The sequence below is a fragment of the Haliotis cracherodii genome, unplaced genomic scaffold, assembly GCF_022045235.1.
Source record: "Haliotis cracherodii isolate W230 unplaced genomic scaffold, xgHalCrac1.p SCAF_10, whole genome shotgun sequence".
Taxonomy (NCBI): domain Eukaryota; kingdom Metazoa; phylum Mollusca; class Gastropoda; order Lepetellida; family Haliotidae; genus Haliotis; species Haliotis cracherodii.
In genome coordinates, this window is record NW_027266265.1 from 7,564,317 (window position 1) to 7,592,105 (window position 27,789).

Below are 27,789 nucleotides of genomic sequence, written 5' to 3' on the forward strand. Positions count from 1 at the left end.
GAGTTACCTGCCCTTAGCAGGTGCCCGTTGATTGACCAATGGAAGTATTCATCAAAAGTGGTGCGAGCCTACAAAATGGCCGCGTCCATGAGAATGAAAACACAAGCATGCTGCTTGTGTCGTGTACCGTCATTACTGACACGCGAAGCATCAAAATCACATTTAAGGGTACACATCATCTGTTTGTTACATGTCAGATCCGACACTTTCCAAATCAACTGTTTTACTTGTTTGGTTTTGAAAATATCGCATTTATTACAGGCAGAGGTTTTGTCATTGAATGTGTGCTGGCATTACTTCATGCATGGCAGCTGATAAAGATGGTTAATGTTATAATGTAATCAATGTATTTGGGTAATCAATCAAAATGCTTGGCCCAAATGCTCTAGAAAGGGACATGTCCAGTGTCCCAATGACAAATATTTGACAATGTTACACGATCACAATAATAATATAATCAACTTTTATTGATTGGTGTGGGCATACCATCGCGTATCTCAATTGTGTGGAACGATGCTCATGATATCAATCACTGGATTGTCTTGTCCAGACGCGATTATTTACAGACCGCCGTCATATAGCTGGAATATTGCTGAGTGCAGCCTTAAACAACATACAAACAAAAAGTTTCCCATACCCGACCACTGATCACATGACTGTAGATGAAAAATAAATTAGACAAGTGTTTGTCTTGAGCTTGATTTGCCAAAGACAAAAGCTAATTGTAACTTGTATTCCAACATTTTATTATAAATATATTACCATTATCTTTACTAGAGGTCATAAAGGAATATATAGTGGTTCGAGTTACAAGTTTTCTTATACAAAAATGCAAATCTTGATTCAGTAAATTGAAGTTCCAGTTTTATCACAACTTGTCTACATCTGATCTGTAAATATACAATCTGTGTTGACTATATAAAGGATTTGACCCTAATTAACAGACTTTTAGCATGTTCAGTACATTTTTTTCTTGTAACTATGTTGTCAACCACATGTTATTTCAGAACTATTCCTCAAAAGTTAAACAAGCACGGCACATCAAACCTGGAGAGTGTTGTGTAGATCCGGGTGTTGCTAAACCTATGACGAAGGGTGGCATTAGTTTCAAAAGTCACCCTGGGATAATGACTCTGAGGCCAGTCAAGATGCCAGAGAAGCTGAGCACCACCATCAAGAAAGTTATTGACAGTACGTTACACCAGAAATAAACAACCTGATGACATATGAAACACAATGCTTCATACCAAAAAAGAAACCCAGTAAACTTGTTTATAACGAACGCGCTTAAAATGAACTGATATTTCTTGTATATATGCTGTATATATGCTTATGACAAACAATGGTTATTAGGAACTAAAATTAGTGGTCACTTTGAGTTCATTATAACCATAGTTTAGTGTGTTTTTCTTGTGTTTTTCTCGGGTTTTTTCTTTAGCTTTTGTCACCATCACAGTACTGTTCTTTTTCTTGCCACTATTAGACATTAGATTGGTAAACTAGTTGTGCACATACTGCATATGTATTCATTTAATTTTTCAGGTGAAACTTTTGGATAAAACTGAATAAAGTGCTGCCTATTTTCAATCATAATTTTAAAATAAGAAAGGGGTTCCGTCTCTCATAATACTTCCTGTAATGCAATGTTTGTCCAAAAAGGAACTATAATGAATACAAAATATTAAAATCAAATCTTTTACTTCGATTAGATACCTCTCTGCAGAGATTGATTACTCCAGTTTGAGACCTCTTCGCAAATCAGAGTAAAAGATTTGTACAACTGTACTGTAATAAAATATTCAAGGTTTTTTTATTGGTGTTTCAAATATTTCACCGTCTGTTATCAGCCTTTCCTGTACAGAACCTCAACAAGCGGAGTGAAAAGCTGAACAACTACCTGCACTCCCGACATCCCCCAACAGAGCAAGACACTCTCACTCGACTGGCCCAGGAAATACAAAACAACATTAAAGAAAAGGGTTAGTACATAGCATCAATATTGGGCAGAGCAATTGGTGAAAACAGCGCAAGTTCAGCAGACCAGAACCAATGTCAATGGTTTATGCAAGCCTATTTATGAAGCCCCCTATTGCCTATTGGGATTCTGGGTTAGAGAGAGTGTGTGAGTTGGGTTTAACACCGCTTTTAACAGGATTATAGTTATATCATGGCATGTCAGCTTAATGTGGGAGGAAAGCCTGAAGTGATGCTGGTCTCAGACGTTTACCACTTCGGTGAAACCCATGAGCATGGGTATGGTGCTGACAAACCTAGAAACATAATCAGGGTGAACCGGATTCGAACCCACAATCATAGGTTTCTGGCGTGCCCAAGGGACGCATCTCTGCAAAGCGAATAGCGGCGCCTTAGACGACTGGGCCGCCCGTGCCCCCTGATTCTTGGTTAGAACAGATCTCCCAGCAGAAAGTTTGGAAAGTTGCTCATTATGTGATTTACCCGTTTGTCTGATCTAGACAGATTATTTGCTAGCTGCAATCATATAGCTAGAATATTGCTGAGTTATACAAGTTAGTTGATAAAAAATGCGTTGCCACCTTGGGCTGTAACAATATGCTTTGTTGCAATACAATACATATCGCAATAGTAAGATACCAGGTGATGAATAGAAGCCCCTCCAAAACATATTAAGGGACTGGTCATGTATTATTGAGGGGGTTAGGGGGGAGTGAGTAGGATTGGTCTTAGGACCATATTATATTTGCTGACTCCCCCACCCCCCTCCTTTTTCATGACAGTTCCCACCCTCCCTATAATAAAGTATATATAAGTAAAGTTGAGGCAACTGACAAACTTAAACATGATATACTACTCCACACGTCTTTTTCCATGATACACAAAACTGATTCTCATGATGTGTTAAGTGTGTCTTTAAATATATCCGACATAACTGATTATCCATATCAAAAGATGGGTAGTATAGTTTCCAGTGATGACTTATGTATACTGTCAGAAAATAGTTTCTTACAAATAATTTTCATACCATTATGTTTATTTGTAATTATGGATCATTTTCTTGTGGGAAGAAATCCCAAAGGGAAGGAGGTCAAAGATGTTCACCAGTTATACAGTCTTTTGTCATGGCAACAGGCACAACCAAGGATTGTTACTGGAGCTCATCTGGGATTCAAACCCAAGATATATTGACAAAGTTGATGAACTTTGATTTGCTTTGTGAGTTAGTTGTCCCAAACATTGATGTTGAATTATTTTTCTTGTCCCAGATAAAGTTGACACCTCCACCATGTCTCCCAAGGAACAGAAGCAGTATGAGAAGAAGATCAGTCTCCAGGTCTTGAAGAGGCTTCGCTATACCCAGTACCACTGGGTGCCCCTCAAGTAAGGGTCACTTAAACCATCTTCTTAAGGCAAGGGAGTTAACTGACTGTAAAAGTCCAGTTTCCACCCTTGCCGGACAAGGCTTGAATTTCTGGCCTCAATCGTAGCAACACCAGTAACTATTACGAGTTATGTCCATCCTTTGCCCCTCCTTTTGACCAATCAGAGTCCCCCTCTCCTATCACTTGCATTTGCTTCAAACAAAATGGCGGCACCCAGTCAAGGCAATCTGATCGATGATCAAGATCTATATTGTAATAAAACGGGTCTTACCTCGCAAAGTGAATCAAATCACATGAGCACCTTCATTAAAAACATGAAAAGATTTGGAAAATATCCATCAATGCCCAGTTGACGGTACCCATCCTTTGCAAATCCTGCAGTCGACCAAGCTGCATGTTGAAATCCATGTTGTTTACGAACCTGATGTCGATTTCATTACCCGATTTTGATTGGACTATGCATAGCCTTGTTAGTCCAGCCAAACATTTTGCCATAATTCCAGCCTAGTTCAGCAAAGGTGGAAACTTGACTTTTACAGTCTAATGTAACATAAGGTATTGGGTATGCAGAAACAGACCTCTTGAATCTCAACTCTTGTTGTAAGATATGTTACAGATTTTGTGGACCAAAATGATAATTAACGCATTGTCGATTATCCAGTGTATTAAATTATGATTATGATAAAATCTGTGTTTCAGATTCGATGCCCCTACATGTATGACATATCTGTACAGTCGGATGGCACACAACTACAGCGTCATGATGAAGTGTTTTACTGAGGTATGCATATGTCATGATGATATCACAACACTATTTGTTTGGGGGACACAGGTGGCCTGCTGGTCTGAGGTTCTGAGAGTTGCATCCCCTAGATGTGCCAGAAACCTATGATGATGGGTTTGAATCCTGTGCTGGGTTTGTAAGCACCATACCCATGTTCATGGGTTTCAGCAATCTAGTAATCTTGTAAACCCTGCCTCACTTAAAACTTTCCACCTACATCAAGATGATATTAGATTATGTTACATCTAACTCAGTTCATCACTTACAGTACTTGTTTTATGGCCATTATGGGGACTTGTTCTTTAGTTCTTAAAGCATGTTAAGACTTTAGGTAGAGAGTTTGAGTGTTAGGGTCAAACAGGGACTATTAAATTGTGAAATTTTGGAGGGATCAGAAGCAAAGTCGATGAAGTAATGTATTATATCTCCATTCTCCATTCTCAGTCAAGAGTTGGACCCTTTTGCCAACATAGATTCATTTTGTCTCCCTCTCCCTTAAGACAGACTTTCTTTTGTATTGAATTCAACAACCAATCAAATTTACCCAGGAAGAGAGTTCAGCATAGCAATACATTCAAAGCAAGCAAGCTCTCAATACATGCGTGTTAAGGAATTTGCATCAAATCAGAAGACTCTAATACATTATTTTACTGGAAAAGATGATTTCCTGAATATCGCATCTTCAGGAGGCAAGAGAGTTAACTGACTTTAAAAGTCCAGTTTCCACCATTGCCGAACTAGGCTGGAATTCCTGGGCCTCGATCGTAGCGCCACCAGTGGCTATTACCACTCACCTATGGACCAATTAGATGTTACCTCTCGTATCACTTGCATTTGCTTCAAACAAAATGGTGGCACCCAATCAAGACGATCTGATAGATTATCAGTATGTATAATGTGATAAAACGGGTCTTACATCGTGAAGTGCATCAAATCATGTGAGCACCTTGATTAAAAACATGAAAAGATTTGGAAAATATCTGTTGACAACAAGTTGGCGGTGCACATGCTTTACAAATCCTGCGATCAACCAAAATCTGCATGACAGTTTTTGAACCGGATTTTGATTGGACTACGCCAAAACACGTTAGTCCAGATGTAACTCCATTACAAAATGTAACTCCATAATACCAGCCTAGTTCGGCAAGGGTGGAAACTGGACTTTTATAGTCAATTAACTCTCTTGCCTCGGGAAGATGCTACTTTAAAGCCCAAATCTTGTAAAATTCTGTTCAAGTAATTATAACCCACAAACATTAAAGTCAACTGAAAATATTGTCAAGAGCCAAGTTTGGAGTCACAGCTTTTGGCACAGGTATAATACATGCAAATTCTCTTGCCTCGGAAAGATGGAATATTGAGACAGGGGAAGGGAACTCCTTATGCTGCATTCCAAGTAGAATTTAAGCTTTTTCATTATAAGCCCCTTGTTTTAGTCATAAAAGAATAGTGAAATATGATTGGATGACTATTTTTAGCATTGTGTCATTTGAAACTGGCTATGGTGGTGAATGATGCTGGGCATTTATCATAATAGCAGAGAGATGGGTAATGGACAGCAGTGGTTTGACTGAATCCATTGTCAACCATAAGTATCCGTGTTATGTACTATGCAAAAGAACTTTGAAAAAATAAAACAAGCAAAAGGATGCCAGTAGAATAGCTATATTATACTGGACTTGTCAGTCTGGTTGACAAGCAGGTCATGTGAGGATAAGTGACATCATCACTTCCAAGGTCATGTGGGTGATTCTGGATAAGAATGTAGATCCCCAGATACCTATGATTGTCATACACGCAGGCTCATTAACTTGGATTGGATGTCATTACGTCCCAATTGTGTGGATCGATGCCCATGTTGTCAGTTACTGGATTGTCAGGTCCAGTCTCGACTAATTACAGACCATCATATAGCTGGAATATTGCTGAGTGCAATATTAAACAACAGACAAACAAGCAAACTAATCTGTGTGTTAATGAGTTGCCTTTAAATACTTACCTTTCCTGTCGTCAGATATCTCGTAGAGATCCGGAGTACAGCCCTAAATCCATGTTTGACTTTGGTTCTGGCCTGGCTTCCTCCGTCTGGTAGGTACTTTATGGTGTAAATATGTGCGAAGATCTGATTGGTTGAAAAGTTGTCACAAGGCAAAAGCATTTGAACCCAGAATTTCATCTGTCAAGCATATTTTTGGAATGTTTGGATTTTTTATTGAATTTTCATTATAGTTTTTCTCAAATGGTATGAATATGCTATCTATTGAGTGTGCTTCATTATTAAATGTTTATTTAAATTGTCCCAATCTGGAATGTTCATTACTGTAGGATGATGGCACTGCATTCTGAATGGATCCGGTTGACATGAGTCCGTAAACATTTGTTTGTGTTATTGAGGTGACATCATTTAGCACATTGTATATTTTTTTAAACTGACAGGATCATGATAAAGTCTAGGGTTTTACTTCAATGATCCAGTCATCCCTTGCCATAACGTGGGTCTTGAGGTCAATGGATGACCCTCATATATGAGACTCCCTCGTTATACGTGGAATGTTGGTTAGGTAATGTCATATTTTATTGTGCTCTTTAGTATAATTGCTATTTCCTGAATTGTGAATTGTGCCCTTTCAGAAACTATGTCGTAATTAGGTGATTACAGAGGTAGAAAGTAACATTTTTAGTACACTAGTCCTTATAATGATAACAAATAGCAAAACCCTTAGAAAGGGCAAATTTCTACTAGTCGTTATGATACCTTAACTATTGGGCAGTTTGGCAAGGACCACAGGACTAGTGCCAATTTCTAACCCTTGGTGAACTAAAGAGAGATAACAAACTTTGTAAATGGAAGTATGATATTTGTGATTAAACATCACTTGACATGATGATTTACCATTTCAATTGTATTTCCTGTTGTGCTAATCACTGTTAAATATGCAGAGATTAAGATGTAACATTATCAAATACATGTAGTTGAATTCAAATTTTTGATAATGGATAACAGATTTGTAACATTTGGTGTACTTTTCAGGGCTGGAAACAGAGTGTGGGGACCGAACATTTATGAATACTATTGCGTCGACCCATCCCAAGATATGAACACATTGGCCAGACTTCTGTTGCAAGGTAAACCTTGAGCACATTGACTTATGTCTGTTTGTGTCACATCCAGACTGACTGATTCATGAAACTCCAGTTTGTAGATGTTTAAACATGGAAGGTTGGTGTAACCGGGAGAAGATTGTAACTTGCTTTGTGCATTTGTGCCTAGCCATTGAGTATCTTCTACAGAGAGTGAGTGTTCAGCGTGTTGTACATTTTACAGGAGGTGAAGAGAAGAAAGACATGACAATCAGCGGCGTGTATTTCCGTCAGTTCCTGCCATCTCAAAAACAGGTAGGGCTGTGTATATACATACAGTACATTTAAGCAGAGTTAGGTTTTCATACCATTTGTGTTTATAGTATTTTCTTCTTAGACATTCATATTTCCTGCAGATTAATAATAAGTGAAACTTGTCTGCTTTTATGATTAAGTCACATTTTTTACACAATTTCATGTCACTTGGTATAAGCATCTGCCCTTGTCAGTGATTAAATCTTGTGAACTATATCTAACTTGGGTAGGTGCAGCTCTGAACTTTTTCAGATTTATGTCAAAGATATATTCAGTGTATACGTGGGATTTGAAAAGCATTAATAAAGAGCATTATCTTGATGCAAGTGAAAGTACATGACGTGTGATGTTTCTGTGTTGTATAGAACTCCTTCAACATCGTGACCAGCTCCTACACTCTGCTGGAGCTCCCCAGTCGAGAGAAGAGACTCGAGACTTTACTGTCTCTGTGGCAGATGACCGACGATTTCCTGGTAATCACCCACTCTTTATGTTAGGGCTGGGATGGGTAACTCGGGTACTCGGGTCGGGTGGATATTGAGTAAGGCCAGGGTACCCACAGGACTACCCGGACCCCTGGTTAGTCAAGTGATGTATTGTTTCATGACCAAAACTCACTCTAGCTCAGTGGTTACACTACAAGTCCCTAATGTTCGCATTTCTTTCTGACGATGCACACATTCCTTTTGACTTGTATACGTTTGAGTATAGCTAAAGCTTCAGTCAACTTCATTGTTCGCATGATCTGATCGTTCTTGCCAGGGCAATTCCAAATCAGACATTTTGTTCCCTGCTCTTGAGACCTACAGTGGGTACACTGGTTGGGTTGGGTAATAGGGGGTCGGGTACCCGGGTAGTAAATTTGGACTCTTCCCAGCCCTACGTTATGTCATATGATTTAGAGACCTATTGCTATTCCATTAGCTTGGGTAGGCTGAAGTTGTGAAGCCGAATATTTGTTATGTATTTGTTAGTTGTTTGTACTAATGCCTAATATCAAGTCTAGAATCTCCCCCGATTCTTTTGATACATCAGCACTATTCCATAAAATTGTAAAAGTCTGAGGTTTGCAGAGGAGTTTTTAACTTTAATGACAAGTGTTGATATATTTAATATCAAAAGACGCGAGGGTGAGATTCTGTTTATGATCCAAAACCACTTTTCCAAATCTTTCTGATCATAAACAGTTATAACCAGTGTCTTTAGTGTAAAAAGTACAGCTAACCAGATTCAGTGGCAGTGATATTAGTGATGTCATGTGACGTCATGGAAGCTGATGTAGTCGATATGGTGTGCAAAGCATGGTAGTTCATTGTAGCAATATCTCCCAGGAGATATCTCCTGTTGGAGCCAGTTTTGGATGATAAAGTTTAATTATTTTATCTTATTTTGCATAACTCCATGATGCATTTTCTGCTATTTGACAGAAAGATGAGGTCCAGCTGAGGAAGAAGTTGATCCAACTAGTTGTGTGGCTTATACCATCACACAGCACCCACATGACCATGGAAGTGATGATGTCATGTATCTTTACATGACCTGCTTGTCAACCAGACTGACAAGTCCCATATAATATCGCTATTCTATTTGCATCCTTTTGCTTAATTAATTTTTTGTCCCCAGCCGCGCGAAAGCGCAACGCGTGGGATATAGTATTCATGACCGTCCGTACATACGTCTGTACGTCCGTCCGTACGTCCCACCTGTTTGTTGCCGCGATATCTCAAGAACTAAACACTGGATTGTCTTCATATTTTGAACTATGGTGTATATACAGACTCCACAGACACCAGTCGTTTTTGGTGACCTTGACCCCATTTTCAAGGTCACAGCAGGCAAATCTGCTTTTGGAGTTGGAAAACAGTGTTGCCGCGATATCTCAAGAACTAATCGCTGGATTGTCTTCATATTTGGAACTATGGTGTATATACAGACTCCGCAGACACCAGTCGATTTTGGTGACCTTGACCCCATTTTCAAGGTCACAGCAGGCAAATCTGCTTTTGGAGTTGGAAAACGGTGTTGCCGCGATATCTCAAGAACTAAACACTGGATTGTTTCCATATTTGGAACTATGGTGTATATACAGACTCCGCAGACGCCAGTCGGTTTTGGTGACCTTAACCCCATTTTCAAGGTCACAGCAGGCAAATCTGCTTTTGGAGTTGGAAAACGGTGTTGCCGCGATATCTCAAGAACTAATCGCTGGATTGTCTTCATATTTGGTACTATGGTGTATATACAGGCGGGGGACATTTCGTCACTTTGTGACAAATACTCGTTCAAAGTTCTTTTGCGATTATATCACTCTTATGGTTTGTGACTGCATATCACTCTTTTAGCGCTGGCACCTCCTGCACTCGGTCTACCACCTAGCTTCCCATCTACACAGATGCCGTTCCAGCAGGCGCCACCTCAGCCTTTACAGGCGCCCTACATGCATCCTTCTTGGTTGCAGACGTTTATGGAGTCCATGTTTCTGCAGTTGATGCACTTCAGCTGTTCCCTACATCTGTAGCACCTCCACTCCCACCAGCGCTATTGCTCACACCTCCTGCTTACACCTCCTCTCAACACAGCATTGTCATCAAGGTTGCCATTCCCCTGTCCACAGATCATACAATTATAGCTCAGACTCGTCAGAAGGTTCCTTCATTCCTAGCAATGGGGGTTCCTCCCACTCAGGCAAGTGCCGAACTGGATGGCTGACCGTTTGACCGTTGCTCCTTCCCTGGGCCCAGGTGTGGATTAGAGGGATACTATCGGGTCCCAGTCTACCTCCATTATGCATATGTGATGTTTAAAGACCAAGATTGTGGCATTGGACAAGGACTTTGCTAAGTTGTCTTGCATGCCGGCTTTCACAGCTCTTTGATTCTGAAAGGATGATTTCCCTATCCACACATTTGAGATGGCAGATGTGGCTCATGCCATTCATGAGGATCTCCATCGCAAGACTGGCTCTTCCAAGCCTACAACCGTCAAAATCCCAGATGGCTTTTATAGAGATTTGTTGCTCTCTTAAACCCTTGTCTGCTCTTGTATCTTCTTCTCGAGCCATTGATCAGAACTTAATAGAGACTAATCCCAATCGTGTGGATCATCTGAGGACAGTTATGGCCTTCCAACAACGCTAAATAGATCTCAAGCTCAATCATCTCAAGGCTGCTCTTGCTGAGATCACTACAACTTAGCATCCCAGCTACCTGGCTTTTAACTGAGTGGAACTCTGAATTTAAGAGAACTTACAATGCCAATCTTGGTCTGCTTCTTCCTTTCCAAGGGAGAGATATCTGAGACACACTCCCTTCTCTCTACCTATGCTCGAGTTGAGACTGCCCGCAAAGCATTGGAAAGTATATCCCAGTACGTCTTTCACAAGTTTTCCAAGTCTGGGAACAATCAGCCACGTCAGACTTTTCTCAAGGACAATGACACCCCATCTGTTCATGGCAAAGGTCGGGGTAGCTACCTGCCTTGCCGGGACATGTACCAAGGCAGAGGTGCCGAAGGCAGGGGAAGCACTTAAACTGCTGGGAACTCCCCCAGTCATTCCAGTCATCAACACACCAGTAGGAGGGAGACTAGGCTGATTTTGGCAAAATTGTGCCATCTTGGAGGACCCTTATGTGACTAACATCCTCACTAAGGGGTATCGTCTCTCACTGCTAACCGATTCTCCTCTTCTACTTTCCCATATTCCTTTTTCCCAAGAACGACTCTGACAAGCTATGGCTGATTCAAAATCTGTCAATGAGCATTACCTAGAACTCCTGCCACATTTCCACACGACAATGTTGATGCTGCTCAGGACCAGAATCAACTCCAACAATTTCCTGGTCAGCCTTGACTTGCAGGATGCCTACCTGCTTGTGCCTATCCACCCCAGCAACAGGTGTTTCCTCCGGTTCCTCGTCAATGGTGTCCACTGCCAATATGTGAAACTCCCATTTGCCATTTCCACAGCACCTAGGACTCGGAGACTTTCATGCTACACCAGGGTTTCACCAGGCACCTTTCAATAGCTGGGTGGATTGTGAACGAGCTTAAGTCGGAGTTCACTCCATCCAATTTATAGGAGGCCTGTTCAAGACAGACCAGGACCTCTGACTGTCCCAAGGGACAATTGGTACAAGGTCCAGCGCCATCGGCTCTCAGTTCTGCAACAGCCTCTTACCATCGCCAGTGGCAAGTCATTCTGGGCCAACTCACTTTGGTGCAGGATCGAACATTCAGAGGCTGCTTACATCTGTGCCCAATTCAGGAGTTCCTAGCTTAGTTCATCAGGCACCAGGATCAGTTGGTCTCCATCATCCAACATACCTCAAGCCTCAACTTCCATGGTGGACGGTGGAATCGAATGTCTTAGCAGGAGTGTCCTTGACACCTACTTCTTGACGACAAGTGGCGATCCTTTGAGTCTTTTTGTAAGGAGAAGCATCAGGACCTCACTTCTGCATCTCCCCAATTCTTGGCCGAGTTTCTTCTGTTTTTGCACAGCAAACGACATCTCACGGGGAGGCACCATTACTACCTACCTGGTGGCCCTCAACTCAGTGTTGGCTCTCCTGGAAGATCACAAAATGACAAAGAAGACGGTATTCCTCTTGGCTCTGGTTACAGTGGCAAGGGTAAGCGGGTGGTTGCTCACACTTGACATCATCTGTGTCCGGTCTTCATGCAGGGCACATGGAGCCGTTCACCTTGGGCTGTGCTGGGAATTCATAGCCTAGAATCAACTTCCAGGACAGCCCAACAGGTCCTTCACCATCCCACCACTCTCTTCGACTGTGGATGCTGAAGATGAGGAGGAACTCCACTTGTGCCCGTTTCGTGCATTGAGGTGTTTCATCCGCCGATCTAAGGCTCAACATGGTTCAAGGAAACAACTATACATTCCTGTTTCCACGGCTTTCCAGACCGAAGTTAGCCATAACACAATATCTTTGTGGCTACGAGCGATCACCTTGCAAGCTTATGAGGCCGCTGGCCCGGATCATCCCAGGGCCAACAACCCTAACGGGATCTGAGCAGCCGCATCTACCATGGCTCTCAACATCATGGAAAGTTGTTTCTGGAGATCCTACACAGTCTTTGCCAGCCAATACCTGAGGGACGTGGCCTTGGAGGATGTCATGGGCATCCACAGTTTTTGGTCCCCTGGTTGTTGCCATCAGGTCACCAACCACAAATGACATTAATTTCTCCAGCAGTCCAGAGGCAACCTTTCGAATTCTTTGGCGCCTGCACCCCAGACACCGAGATTTTTATACGCTGCAAGCATTGACTCAGTAAGTCAGTTCTAGACTTTAGCTTACGCTTTTTTCTATGACTGTTCTTTTACCTTGACGCCAAACATTCCTCACACTCTCATTTTTGTCTGTCAGGACCGATCATTGCAAAAGGATGCGGTGACAGTTGCCTGGACTATTTGACAAGGGTCTCCTGAAGATCACTTCTGGAGGTATGCCCTCCTCCATACCGTATGATTCAGATCCATTGAGTAATGCAGGAAAAGGTACAAAAAATAGTAAAATTGAAATAATTTTTTACAATTGTATACTTATCCTGCATTACTACATCTAAAGTGGCCCACCCGTCACAGAGCTGCCTCCCCACGTTGTCTTAACATGTTGCGATTAGGCAGTAATGCGAAGATTCGTGATGTCATCACTTCTGTGGTCACCTGGTCTGTGTGCAGTGGTATTAGCCAGACAACTAGTTGGAACAACTTCTTCTTCAGCTGAACCTCACACAGGCTCTGCTCTCTGTAAACAAATAGCAGTAAATGCATTTAGGAGTAATGTATGATAAGTCTACAAATGTAAAAAATATTTAGATATTACTAATTCTGCTTGTCATGCCAAAGGCCCAGTTTCAGTTCTTCCTTGGGTACAACATTGTGCAATGTGTGAGGCAGATTTCTGGTGTACTCTGCGGGGATATTGCTGGAATAGGGCTCTGAGCTGTGTAAAACCACTCTCATTCACTTCTCTGACAAATGGGAATCTGGACATTTCAGGTACTTGTGGAAAATGGCAGTAAGGCAGGTTTTCAATTGATCAACGAGGCTAAAGAGTATCTGCTTCAAGTAAGTTCCACACTGTCTACTGTTGACAATAAACAGAACCATCATTAAAGACCATGTTATATTGCCAGTTCGAAATATAATGAATATCAAGTTGTCCAAATGGTTGTGATGATGCATGTTCTGAAGTTGTTAAGAACAAAATAAGTTATACGATGTGACTACAGCATGTTGGTTTGTTTCAAATGTTTGCATGTTACATGGAAACAAACCTTTTCTGGGACTACATTAGGCTCAATAAAATAAAAGAATTGGTTCTCAGGCAATGGTTTTTGAAATTATAGTGCAGGCGTCAGTGTCTTTTTTTTTGGTTGTTCAAACTAGTATGTTACCAAATAAACAGTTGTATAACCAAATAAAAAGTTATGTACAATCAACCTGGGAAAGGGCCTCACTACATAAATTTATTCCTTGATGAGTAAAATACTGGAATATAGTATTTGACTACTGTTGGATTTGGAATATTTAAGTATTTTTAGTGTATTTTGTAAATGGAAATAAAAACGAAACGTGTGGCAGACTTTGTGATGATGCAGGCAGTGCCTGAGAACCAAGATTATTATTTTTTTAGCCTTATTTTCTTATTTATGTACAATTGTTTGTCAGTGACAGTATGTTATAAGGAATAATGCCTTTATGTTTCAGTTTTCTGAAGAACATGATGAATTAGAGGGTCATGTTTTTGCACCTGTGAGTACACTTTCTGAAGACTAGTAAAATACAATGTACAATAAGATAATGTTTTTCCACAATGTTATCTCCCTGTATTCCTGGCCCCAACAGTATTCACACCGTCCCAATGCTTGATTTTAGGATAGAACAACTGCAGAGTCTTAAGGTGGGGGTATTCCATCCTTGCTTCATGAGCAATGTTGATGAGGAATCTGGGATAGAATAAACAGTACCCAGCACCCCATCCTTGACGAAGAGACCACCTCCGTGGTCTAGAGCATCCGCCCAGAGAGCGGAAGGTCCAGGGGTCAATCCCATGTCTGGCGATCGGCATTAAGGGGCAAAAACAAGGACTGGTCGGCTCGGAGTCAGTATACTGTCGATCCCCGTCCGCGTCATACCAAAAGACATTAAAAGATTTTATTTGTTGTTGCCCTGTCTGGCGCTCGGCATTAAGGGGCATAAACAAGGACTGGTCGGCTCGGAGTCAGCGTCTGAGTGGGGTATTCATGTTAATCTGCGGCATGGTATCTCAGTGAGCTAGCACTATAAATTGGCATCAGTCCGGACTAGTACAAGCAGACACACACACACAGTTGACCGATGCAGATCAGTCGAGCGGATCTGCCAAACCCTCAAAGTCTGAATGATCATTTTGTAAGTCGTGGCTAACGACTTTCACTTGGTTGACATACAATAAGGATTTGCAGTTTTTATTGTTTTCAGTAGCTAGTCGTATATTGAATCTTTATTGACCGCCATTTTGCTTTCTGTGACGATCAATGTCAATTTTTTTATGGTCAATAATTAAGTACAGATGAAAAAGTATTCAAATAACTATTGCTATCAACGATAGTTTAGGGTTTATGATTATATTAGCTGTCTTGTTTTTAAATAATCTTTAGTTTTAAAAAAAAACTTTTCCGTGAGGTCACGTGATAACCAAATATGGGATAATAATCTCGATCCAAATGTTACAACGCGTACACTTGAGCAGACTCATGAATATTAATTAGACCGTTCACAACGTTGACAGATCGTTATTATAACAGAAACAAACGTATGTTTTCCATGTATATCTAAAATGATATTATTTGTTATTAATTGTCCGGTGAATTAAACAATTTAAATTGAAACAATTCATATAATTCATCATACTATGAATACGTAACAACTTGTAATTTGTGTGTAAAAAGTCGTACTAAAACGTGCTGTTTGAAGGGGGCGTGGCATAAATGAAAATGTCCGATTGGGATTTTAAATTTTCCGGACCCCTGCACTACACACACAACACACAACACACACTACACACACCTCACCATCCTTGACCAAGGGCCAAGTAATTTACTGGTTACAATATCAATTCTGACTCAGTGTGTGTCATCATTGCTCATAGCCTACACCTCTGGGATGCCTGGTCCAGACTTAACTACTTACTGATCACCTAGATATAGCTGGAATATTATGTCACAATATAACACCCACTGACTTACCCACCCTGCCTGTGAATGTCATGTACTTGATGGATGACTGAATGTTTCAGTGTCCCCACGAGAAGGCATGTCCCAAACTGGCAGAAAGAAACAGCCCCTGCATGTTTGGTGTCACGTACAAGCCCCTGGACATGTCACCACAAGTAAGTAGCTAGCCATCACAGTAGGGTGGCATGTGTGGCCCAGACGCCTCAGCTGCCCCAATTCGCTGTGCAGAGTTACAACCCTTAGGTGTGCCAGAATCCTATGATCATTATTGTTTTCCTCTCACATCAAGCTGACATGACGTGATGCAACAGAAATACTGTTCAAAGCATCTTTAAAGTTTAATTCTTTCACTGACTCACTATTGCCAGGATGTAAAGGAGTGTCGTTCTCATCTAGCCCATGTGTTCCAGGGTACTGAAGCGAAGCAGACATCCAGATACAGCTATGTGATCCTGAGGAAAGGCAAGAGGAAGCAAGGTAAGCCTGGTCATACTGTCCCCAATCTTACCTCTCACAGTCTCCAATCTTACCACTCACAGTCCTCAATCTTACCTCTCACAGTACCAAAGAAAGTACTTCCCTGCCTGGCATTCAGCATTGCGAGCTAAAGCAAGACCGCTGACTTTGTGTGCTGGCGATTAGGTGCCTCAATTTGGCAGTGTGGGTTCGAATCCCAGATGGGATTCAACCCAAAAAGGTACTAGAGTCTGTACTTTACTTAGAAAGTGTTATCCCAAGTATTACATTTTTTGTTACATTTGACCACTTTCTAAAATGTCATTGTGTGTTCATTACTTCATTCAAAGCTTGTGTACAATTTAAAAAACCAATGGTATAACTAGGGCTAAGTCCAAATTTTCGACGCGGGTACCCATCCCCCTGTTACCCGACCCTACCCGACCCCAATAAATTTAGTTCTCTTTCAGATTGAATCCTCCTTGGGGCACTTATTGCATTTTCCTTGCTCAAGAAAATCTACATGACATAGTTGTAAACATTTTCCTTAATACAAAATGTTACCACCAAAAACTTCGTTTTTGTGTGATATGCGACCACCCTTACGGGGCCTCACCCAAATAACTTTTCTTATGTCATCTGACTAAGACAGACGTGCCTGTTTTTTTCAAGACAAAAAAAGTATCAACAGATTATCGTTCGGCAAGAACCATGGCTGACCAAACTGTATGTATGGTACATTTCTTTCATTGCAAAGGCGTTGTAAAGTTATAGAGTTGTAATTATACGCCACATGTACGGTACCTTTGAATTCAAATGGCCGTAATGGCGTCCATATTGTAGTGCCACGTATAATACATGTAACACCAAGGCCATTAAAAACGGCTTGGGTTTTTGTTATATCATACGGCCTTGGTCTACAATCTTTTCTTTTACATAAACCAAAGGTGGTATGTTAATTATAACTAAACTACACTTACCTTTTTTACAGTTTTTTTACACCTTCGAGCGTAACACGCCCACTTTGGTGTTATAATTATACTATGACATTTGCTGTTAGTATCGCGTTACAAATCGTTCTAAATTACGCCTTTGCTTCTAGTTTCACAATTTATGCACGTATCTTTCCGATCTTTCAATCGCACTGATACACTTTAATACCCTTCCCGCCCACCTCAGAAATTACGGTCTTTTTTACAGACCTTCAAACTGTGTTCAGCATCCATTACCCCCCAAGACAGGCATGAAAGCTGCCTCAAATGTCTGGCGGAGGACAGGCATGACAATGGGTCATGGCCGATCTGTATTGCCTTCACCCCCCGGGCTCAGAAAAAGAGACAAGTGGATCTCTTGCACTTTAAGGGTCTCTTGAAGGCGGGGGTGGATATAAGATCAGCTAAGACAGTTCCCCCCCCACCCCACCCCCACTAAAAAGGGTAAAATAGCAGCAGAGACTGTCTCCTCCGCTCCCTCCCCGGGGGCCTGGGGAGAAGCCTCTAGGGTCCCCGTAATAAACACTGCACCCTCTCCTTCACCATCTTTGGCGGACATCTCTGCCTTATTGAGGTCGCAGACGGTGTTGATGATGGAAGAGGTGAAGTCTCAGCTCCGACAGGATCTGCGGACCGAGCCTTCCCCACTGTCAGCGCCGGACGCGGCTTCAAGACCTCGTGATATGCCCGGCGTCGGCTGAGGCAGGCCACTTGGTCTCGGGGACGATCTCAGACCGGGCTTCGGCACCAGCTTGAGGTCGCTCCCCAGCGGAGGGGTGGCGGGCGCTGGCCTGTGCACTACCGACGCACAGTTTTCCAAGGCCGAGGCTTCCTCTAGTGGATTCCTAGCCCAGAGCCAGGTGGGTTCCCTTGAACCCCCAAGACCTCGGGACCGGGACTCTGCTTCAGGCCGGGTGCAGCCCGGGGATGCGAGGGCCCAGGCCTTCAGGCGTCTCATCTCTTGGGGAAGAGTCGATTAACTTCGGCTCGGAATCGAGAGAGGAGGAGTGGATGGAGGAGGGGGGAGACGAATTCCCTTCGCCTCCTCATTGAGGCATGTGCGGGACAAGATTGTACAGGTACTGCCTCAGGTGGCTGCACCCATGCCCGAGTCGGATCCGACTGAGTTTCGCCTTCCGGGGGATGCTTTTGCTCCTAGCAAGGCGCCCCAGGTGCGGCTCTTTGTTCTATCCTCCCTGGTGCATGAAGTCATCAACCCTCTGTTGTCGGGTGCCCACGGGAAGTTCGACCTGCCCGAACTAATTAAGCGGTACCCGCTTGCAGAGGATGGTGACTTTGAGTTACCGGTGGTGGATGAATGCGTTTGGACCTCCGTTACCCTGGGGGGGTTCTTTAACCCCCAACTTGACTAAGGTCAAGCAGGGCCGGCGGTTGCCCCCCTTTCCCGCGTGCGGTGCGGAGTTGAAGGCTGCTTTGAGGAGCAATATCGTAATGCATGCCAACAGCTCCGTGTGTTCGTACACTCCTCATATCTGTCGGCTGTACAGAGGGAGTTGGCGGGAGAGGGGCCGGCCGACTCTTCGGAGTTGGCCGCGCAACTTACAGAGGTTCACAGTCATCTTGCGAGGGACGCTATTCGTACCTGTGCCTTGCAGATGATGTGCGCTGTCATGGGCATACGCAGGCTGTGGATGTCGGTATCTAAATACTCTGCTTCCACACGCCAGGACCTACTTGCTTTGCCATATAAGTTGGGTGCCACCCTCTTCCCTGGGGCTCAGCAGGTGGTCCGAGAGGCCGCGCAATTGTATGCCTCCATCAAGGATTCTAAGGCCTTGTTGGAGGTACCAAGCTTTAAACCGCGTAAGCGGACCCCTCCACTTGACTCCTCTTGCTTGGAAGCAGCGGCTTCCTTCAGGTAAGGGCGCCGGGAGGAGCAAGAGAGGCAGGGGCCGGGGCAGGGCAGCTGGTCGAGGCCAGCAGCCTTTTCGCGGTGCTGAGAACCCATTGGGTCCCCATTAGCCCCCAAAGTGCCCAGGGCGGACCCACAGTCGCAAGTTATCAAACTGCCGACACCCGGGGTCCACTGCCTCAAGCCGGATGTCCCCATAGGCGGCCGACTGGCTCTATTCCTGAAGGAATGGGAGACAGTCATATCCAATCCCTGGACCCTGTCCACTCAAAGGGCTGGCCATTTGCCTCGGTGGAAACATCATCCGCCCCCCTTCTCTGGGATAAAGCACACTGCTACCCAAGAGAAGGCGGAATTCCTCCGTGCCGAGGTCGACGCATTTCTTATGATGTCTGCGATCGAATCGGTTCACGTGGGACAGGAAAGCGAGAGCTTCTACTGGACATATTTCCTAGTCACCAAAAAAGACGGAGGGTTTAGGCCTATTCTCAATCTGAGAAGGCTGAACAAACTTATAGAAGTACCGTCCTTCAGAATGGAGACACTGCGCTCGGTGATCTCAGCTGTCGAGACAGGAGAATGGCTAACGTCAACAGACCTAAAAGACGCCTATCTCCACGTACCCATGCACCCCGAGTTCAAGAAATACCTGAGGTTTTCTTTCGACGGGAGGTGTTATCTGTTCAGGGTTCTACCATTCGGGATCTCCACGGCCCCGAGGGTGTTCACCAAGCTGATGTTGATTCCTGCCCAAGTCGCCAGGTCAAAAGGTCAGTTCTGCCATCCGTACCTCGACGACTGGTTACTAAGATCTCTATCGCAATCCCTGAGTCAGATAGCTACACAAGACAGGATAGACATTCTGATCAATCTAGGGTGGATAGTCAATCACAAGAAGTCAGATCTGAGCCCTACTCAGAATTTAGTCCTCCTAGGGGCGATTTTCAACACGGTGAGCGGACTTGTATCTCTGTCACAAGATCGCATTACCAAGGTCAGAAGTGTTACTTCCCAGTTCCTTCTGTCCGCAAGTCACACTGCTCGTACATGGCTCCAGTTACTGGGCAACATGGCGACAACAGTGGATGTGGTTTGGCGGGCGCGCTTGAGAATGAGACCCATTCAACAAGCGCTCCGTCGACTTTGGGTGAACTCTCGAGACTCCGCAGTGGGTCATTGCACACCTTCAGTGGTGGACCGAGGGGCTGTCCCGGGAATCTGTCCAGGTGGCTCCCCCTCGACACTCCCGTTCCGTCTCTCACAGTTCAAACACACGTCACCCTCCGGCTGGGGACTATGGTCCCAGCAGGAGTTCAAACTGCATATCAGTGTGCTAGAATTGAGAGCGGACAGGTTGGTGTTCCAACGCTTCCTGGATCTGCTTCGTGGCCAAGTGGTGCGTCTAGAGATGGACAACCAAACGGCGATGACTTACATCCGGAAGCAGGGAGGAACGTCTCTGTCGCTTCTCCAAGAGACCTGGCAGTTCCTCCTACGGTGCGACTCCCACGATCAGGGTGCTACCTGTTTATCTCCCAGGGGTGGACAACGTCCATGCGGACGTTCTGTCTCGCCGGATCCTAGCTCTTCATGAGTGGAGGCTCGACCCTGGGATATTCGGGATTAGCTCCCAGTTATACGGGTCGTTCCAGGTGGATCTGTTTGCGTCTGTGGTGAATCACCAGACACCAACGTTATGCTCCCGAGTCCCCGACCCGAGGTCGATGGCACGGGACGCCTTCCAGCCAGAATTCTGTGGGCATTCCCCCCCAGTACCTCTGATTTCCAAGGTCCTGTCTCAGCTAGCCACTCAGCCTGCGTGACTACTTGGTCGGCGCAGAGTTGGTTTCCAGTAATACTCAGGTTTCTGGCTCAGCCTCCTGTTCTATTACCTTTACGACCGGACCTCCTATCCCAGAATGGGGCCCTCCACCCGAATCCCAGGATTCAGTGGGTGGCTTGGCCACTGTCAGGAATCACCACCAGAAGAGTGGTATTCCTGCACGAGTTGCAGACACAATACTTGCTTCGCGGAGGGATTCGACAAACGTTCAGTACGATAGATGGGCCTGCTATGCGCCCTGGTGTGTCGATAGAGTGATTGCAGATCTTTTTTCTGCAGATCTCGTAGCCGTGCTTGAGTTCCTCCAGTCGCGACAAGATGATGGCCTGGCCGCATCGACAGTCCGGGGTACTCTACAGCTATCGCAGCTTTTCACGTCCCTGTCGACGGGACACTTCTGGGTGCGTACCCATTAGTGCAGCGCTTTTTTAGCAGGTGTGGACAGGACCACCTGTCCGACTCTTACCATCCTAAGGTCGCACACGCCTTCCACGTGACGGCTCCTATTGAGCTACCTGCTCTTTTACAGCCTTCCTCATCGGGGACCACTACAAGATATGCTCATGTCTTGGATGTCCGCAGGACCCTCAAGGCCTATATCAGCAGAACTAAGGGTATCCGTAAGGATAATCAACTATTTTGCTGTTATGGCGGTAGGAAGGCTGGCTCACCTGCGAGCAAACAAACTATCTCGAGGACCCCCCTACCAGGTTGAAGGCTCATTCAGTTAGAGCAATGGCTACATCACAAGCGTACGCCGCGGCTCTGCCCATTGAGGAGATCTGCTCCGAGGCTATTTGGAGCCAGCTGAGCACGTTCATCAAACATTACCAACTCGACAAACACACAAGCGAGCGTGCTCAGTTTGGTCAGTCAGTTCTATGAACTGGGCAAAGTTCTACATCTCTAGCCGATTGAGCCTTCGAGATTTTAGCCCGCCCTCCGGTTATACTGCTCAGTAACGGTCCGGATTATATCTTCTGCAGTCGATAAAAATACCAGTCCTTACTACTCGATAATACTCGTATTTGCACAGGCACTCCTTTGATTCACGGGGACCCTCTGGCCTAGCTCAGCGCGGGTTTATGGTCTCTCATGATCTACGCCCCTATTACACTTGTTCCAAAAAGTTTGGGGGGTGTCTCGAGTTCTCGATATGATAAGCCACAAATAATGGCTCTTTCATTGTATATGGTCGACCACGACCTGTCTCTAGCCCCCGCCTTTCGACGGTGGTGCCTCACGATAAGGTTGGTTCCATTTATTGAACTCTTTTTTATTCATTGAAATAATCAAAATACAATGTATTTATACACGCTTGTTGCTGACGGATGCCACTTCCTAGATTATCTTTAGGGGTATATCTTGATGCAATAAGTGCCCCAAGGAGGATTTAATCTGAAAGTGAATTTTACAAACCCGTAGAGGTTATGAATTCTCTGATGAAATCCTCCTTGGGGCCGGCCACCCACCTCCCCACATTCCGTCAGCAGTAGACATATGGAAAGTGATTTGGGTGAGAGTTGCTTCCCCTGGCGTGACGCACCGTGGAGGGTGAGGCCCCATAAGGGTGGGTGTATATCATACAAAAACGAAGTTTTTTGTGTGGTAACATTTTTACTAAGGAAAATGGTTACAACTATGTCATGTAGATTTTCTTGAGCAAGGAAAATGCAATAAAGGCCCCAAGGAGGATTTCATCAGAGAATTCATAACCTCTACAGGTCCAGGTAGTCCTGTGGGCACCCAGGTCCTACTCAGTACCCACCTGACCCGAGTACCTGAGTTACCCGTCTCACTAACGTAAACTCTACTGCAGTGAACAATGCATGGAAAATGCTTGTCTTGCTTATTGTTGGACACGTATGTCGTTGCCATTGAGTTAATGTGAATTGTTACACACTAGGAGCAGCACATGAACAGATACCAATTTGGCGTCACTTGAAACAGTATTATAAAGAGAATTATCTAAAAATTGTCTACTCATTGATTTAAAAATATCCAATCAACTGGACCCAAGGGAGTGAAAATATATTGAATACCAAAAGAAAACAAGTAATACCCGATTACCAAAGTGAGTAAATATGCAATGGTTAAAAGAATTTATGAATGCTGTAATTTTGGTGGAGGAACGCTTTAGGAGCTGGAGGTAAGGAGTTTTCTGTAGCTCAAGAGAGCTCAGTACATGTAATAAGTTTATATCAAGGCTGACCATCTATATGTTTTTGACAGATGCAGCATGGCCTCGTGTGATCCAGGAAGTCGTCCGGGCATCCAAGCATGTCCACTGTCACCTGTGCTGGCCGGACGGCAAACTCAGCCACGATATCCTCACCGCCAGGAAACATGGAAAGTGAGTATCACCCTCCCATTTCCTAAAGGTCACACCTCACATCATTGTTGATGTAAAGTTTGTTTGTTTGTTTGTTTAAAGCCGCACTCAGCAATATGCCAGCTATGTGACAGCAGTCTGTAAATGATCAACATCCCAATGTCCTTTTATTTTTCAATTTTTTTCACTCACTCACAACCTATTTTGTATGTATAATGATACAGGTCTGTTTGTATCATGCATCAAATCAAGGACCATATATAGCATTTCACCCTTGGTAACACGTACGTGGTGTTGTGTTGCAGGGATGTGTACAGCTGTGTGCGAGCCTCCAACTGGGGAGACCTGTTTCCTATCCACCTGAAGGACGGCAGCACTGGTGACACCGACACAAACCCCGGCGGTGGTGACACAGACGGTATGGAAGGAGAGACTGCAGATGTGTGCGACGACTCCAGTGCAAAACCGGGGATTGTTGATTCTGGAAGCTATTCTGAGGACAGACTTCAGAATGTGACTTTAAACAAGTGCAGTGAGACATTCGTGTCTGAAGCCTGGAGGGAGTCGGTGAGGACAGAGACAGCAAGGAGGCCCACGTGGAGGGTGCCTGTCAGACTGTTCTCATCACAAACATAGCGTTGTATACCCCGAGGATGCCCACGTGGAGGGTGCCTGTCAGACTGTTCTCATCACCATCATAGCGTTGTATACCCCGAGGAAGCCCACGTGGAGGGTGCCTGTCAGACTGTTCTCATCACCATCATAGCGTTGTATACCCCGAGGACGCCCACGTGGAGGGTGCCTGTCAGACTGTTCTCATCACCATCATAGCGTTGTATACCCCGAGGATGCCCACGTGGAGGGTGCCTGTCAGACTGTTCTCATCACCATCATAGTGTTGTATACCCCGAGGAAGCCCACGTGGAGGGTGCCTGTCAGACTGTTCTCATCACCATCATAGCGTTGTATACCCCGAGGACGCCCACGTGGAGGGTGCCTGTCAGACTGTTCTCATCACCATCATAGCGTTGTATACCCCGAGGATGCCCACGTGGAGGGTGCCTGTCAGACTGTTCTCATCACCATCATAGTGTTGTATACCCCGAGGATGCCTACGTGGAGGGTGCCTGTCAGACTGTTCTCATCACCATCATAGTGTTGTATACCCCGAGGATGCCCACGTGGAGGGTGCCTGTCAGACTGTTCTCATCACCATCATAGAGTTGTATACCCCGAGGATGCCCACGTGGAGGGTGCCTGTCAGACTGTTCTCATCACCATCATAGAGTTGTATACCCCGAGGATGCCCACGTGGAGGGTGCCTGTCAGACTGTTCTCATCACCATCATAGCGTTGTATACCCCGAGGATGCCCACGTGGAGGGTGCCTGTCAGACTGTTCTCATCACCATCATAGCGTTGTATACCCCGAGGATGCCCACGTGGAGGGTGCCTGTCAGACTGTTCTCATCACCATCATAGAGTTGTATATCCTGAGGAACTCCTCAAAGGAAATGGTCAGACATGGTGCTAATCAACAAGATTATTCTGATCATTATGCAAGCCCCATTGATCTGGGTACACCCGGACACAGTGCTTGTTATTGTATTTGATGGAAATGGGTGATAAGCGAGGTTGCGTCCTACAAGTATCAGTTCACGCTAGTGTCGGGTGGCTTCCTGTGAGAAAAGACTTGCTGTCATCAGTAGAGGCTGAATAGATATGTCATCCTACCCAAGGTCATTCATCAGTACTAGTGCTACATCCAATGCTTGTCTTCTCCAGTTCTGGTGAAAGACTAACTTACCATTATGGTATTGCTGTCATATATGATAAACTTTCTGGTGTGAACTGTGTGATTGGTCGACCAGTGTGATATAACTGTATGATTGGTCAACCAGTGTGATATAACTGTATGATTGGTAGACCAGTGTGATATAACTGTATGATTGGTAGACCAGTGTGATATGACTTCATGATTGGTAGGCCAGTGTGATATGACTGTATCATTGGTAGACCAATGTGAAATAACTACATTTGGTAGACCAGCTGTATCATTGGTAGACCAATGTGAAATAGCTATTTGGTAGACCAGCTGTATCATTGGTAGTCCAGTGTGATAGAACTGTATCATTGGTAGACCAGTGTGATAAAGCTGTAAAATTAGCAGATTGTTGTGATTTACCTACAGGTCTAGTCGCCGACACAAAAGGCCATACACTGATACACAGAATAAGAAGGGAAGTTTGCCCTTGCTGGTTAGTGCTGTTGGATAGTGCTTCATTGTGGCTACGAATGATTTGTAGAATATATAATCCAGAATGTATCAGACACTTCCTGTGAATACAATGTAGTGGTGTTGTCGACGGATTGGTTGGTTTCAGTGTCCAACTGAACAGGAACGATCCAGGCCCAGTTGTAAAAGGAAACCTGGTGTGCCAGAAACCTGTGATCATGAGTTCGAATCCAAGATTTGCCCTGGTCATTTGTAGGTATGTCCACCATACCCAAGCTTGTGGTCTTCACCAAAGTGATAAACATCAAAGACTTCCCAGTTTTCATGCCTTGTTCTTACTGTTTAAAGCAGCTTTAAATCAAATCCACTCACTCACTCCAACTGATTGTGAAGAGGCATTTTGCAGTAATATTCAAGTTCAATTTAATGAATTTGTAGGGATAATTTGTTTGGTTATGTTTTTAAACGCTGACACAGCAATATTCTAGCTGTATGAAACATTACTGAGACTGGACCAGATATTGTGAGCAACGATCCACTTTGTCAAGGTACAGTCGACACGCAATAAACCAAGCATACCGTATTCGACGTAATTAGCGCCCAGGGCGCTCTCAAAATTCAAAATAGGGGGCACTTATTAGAATATTATTTGGTTGGAAAAGACAGAGTTGAAAGATAAATTTCCTGGTTTATGCTGATAGCCTAAAATGTTTATATACGACAGACATAGTTTTCCAGAATTTATTTGCCCATAATTAAGGGTGCATATAACACATGAGTGTATTATACGCGAATAAATAAGTCTTGTGTACATTGAGTCAAGATTTGCTGACACAGCATGTTTCCCAGTCAATGTGTCGGTGTTTCAAACTATAGTAAAATATCAGTTTGTTATTTTGTCAGGCTTATTTATTGTTCAGGAATGAGAATGGATATTTTCCTTTTCAGCTGAAACATCTTTGCAATGGAGCGTGGTCCATAATTTGGGGGGTGTTTATTGGGAAAGCCATCAGATTTTAACACATTTGTGGTCACTAAAATTCGCATAAATTCGCGGATCCGTGGAAGATTCTCTTCCCAGATTGTTACGTGAAGGATACCAAGAAAGATTACTCTGTGTTGATATTTTATGTCATGGTCAATCGGAGGGTTTTCAGGCCAATGTCCTCCAATCTTAACCAATTCACAACTACATGTACCGGTACCTGTGAATCTTGATCTTGTGGATTTTTCTGTGAGATGTTGAAATATTCTTTTACCCAAAAAACATCCCCAGATCAATTTCAGCAATCCTTGAATAAAAACATCACCACTTGACTACTTGTGTGCCTTACCAATGGATCAACTATCAAAGGTCATTGCCCCTAGGTGGGAGGTGGGGTAGCCTAGTGGTTAAAGCGTTCGCTCATCACGCCAAAGACCGGAGTTCAATTCCCCACATGGGTACAATGTGTGAAGCCCATTTCTGGTGTCCCCTGCTGTGATATTGCTTAAAGCAGAGTAAACCAATACTCACTCATTGCCCCTATTAGAACTTACTGACTGCGATCAAAATAATGTATAATATGGAAATGTGTAGAAGCACATCAATAAAAACAAAATCCCAAAAAGGTGTTAAACTGGGATAAAGGAAGATTATATTTTTAAATTAGAACAAATCCAAATTTTACATAGCAATATTGTGCTATGTACACATGTTACAGCTGTGAAATAATTCATAAATGTGAATTTCACACAATATACTGCTATTTGATTGAACGAGAGGTCAGTCACTTTTACAAACGCCAATTTTTCGGTAGCGTATGTTTTTCACAAAATTGTCCTAGAAGAGAGAAACACAGACAGTAGGGCTGGGACGTGTAATTCAGGTACTCTATCCATGGTTACACTGCAAGTCGCCAATGTTCGCATTACTTTCTGAGTATGCACGCATTCCTTTTATATGTCTGAATCAAGATAAAGCTTCAGTGAACTTCAGTGTATGCATGACCAGATGATTGAGATTGATTTATCTGTATCTTAATACTTTTGCCAGAGCTCCACTCTGAGACCAACAGCAGGTCACCTGTGAAGATCCAGGGTAGAATAGGTTTTCAGCAACCTATACTTGCCGTACATAGCGTTGTAAGAGGTGACTAACAGGATAGGGTGGTCAGGCTCTGCGACTTGGTTGGTTCATGTCATTGTATCTCAATTGAGTGGATAGATGCTGATGATATCAATCACTAGCTGGTCTTGTCCAGACTCGATTATTTACAGACCGCCATCATATAGGTGC

At 43.9% G+C, this 27,789-nt stretch overlaps 1 protein-coding gene across 1 annotated transcript; it reads left to right on the forward strand.

The window, feature by feature from the left end:
* The first annotated feature begins 66 nt into the window (after nt 1-66).
* On the forward strand, nt 67-27,409 carry LOC139454017 (ribosome assembly protein METTL17, mitochondrial-like). Its single transcript, XM_071235499.1, has 15 exons — nt 67-168; nt 1,008-1,191; nt 1,848-1,979; nt 3,243-3,357; nt 4,059-4,140; nt 6,158-6,231; nt 7,175-7,269; nt 7,469-7,539; nt 7,905-8,012; nt 13,562-13,630; nt 14,273-14,317; nt 15,843-15,935; nt 16,191-16,257; nt 23,177-23,297; nt 23,582-27,409. Exons 1-15 carry the CDS (start codon nt 76-78, stop codon nt 23,910-23,912), a joined length of 1,680 nt encoding a protein of 559 aa, XP_071091600.1. The 5' UTR covers nt 67-75; the 3' UTR covers nt 23,913-27,409.
* Nucleotides 27,410-27,789: the final 380 nt, after the last annotated feature.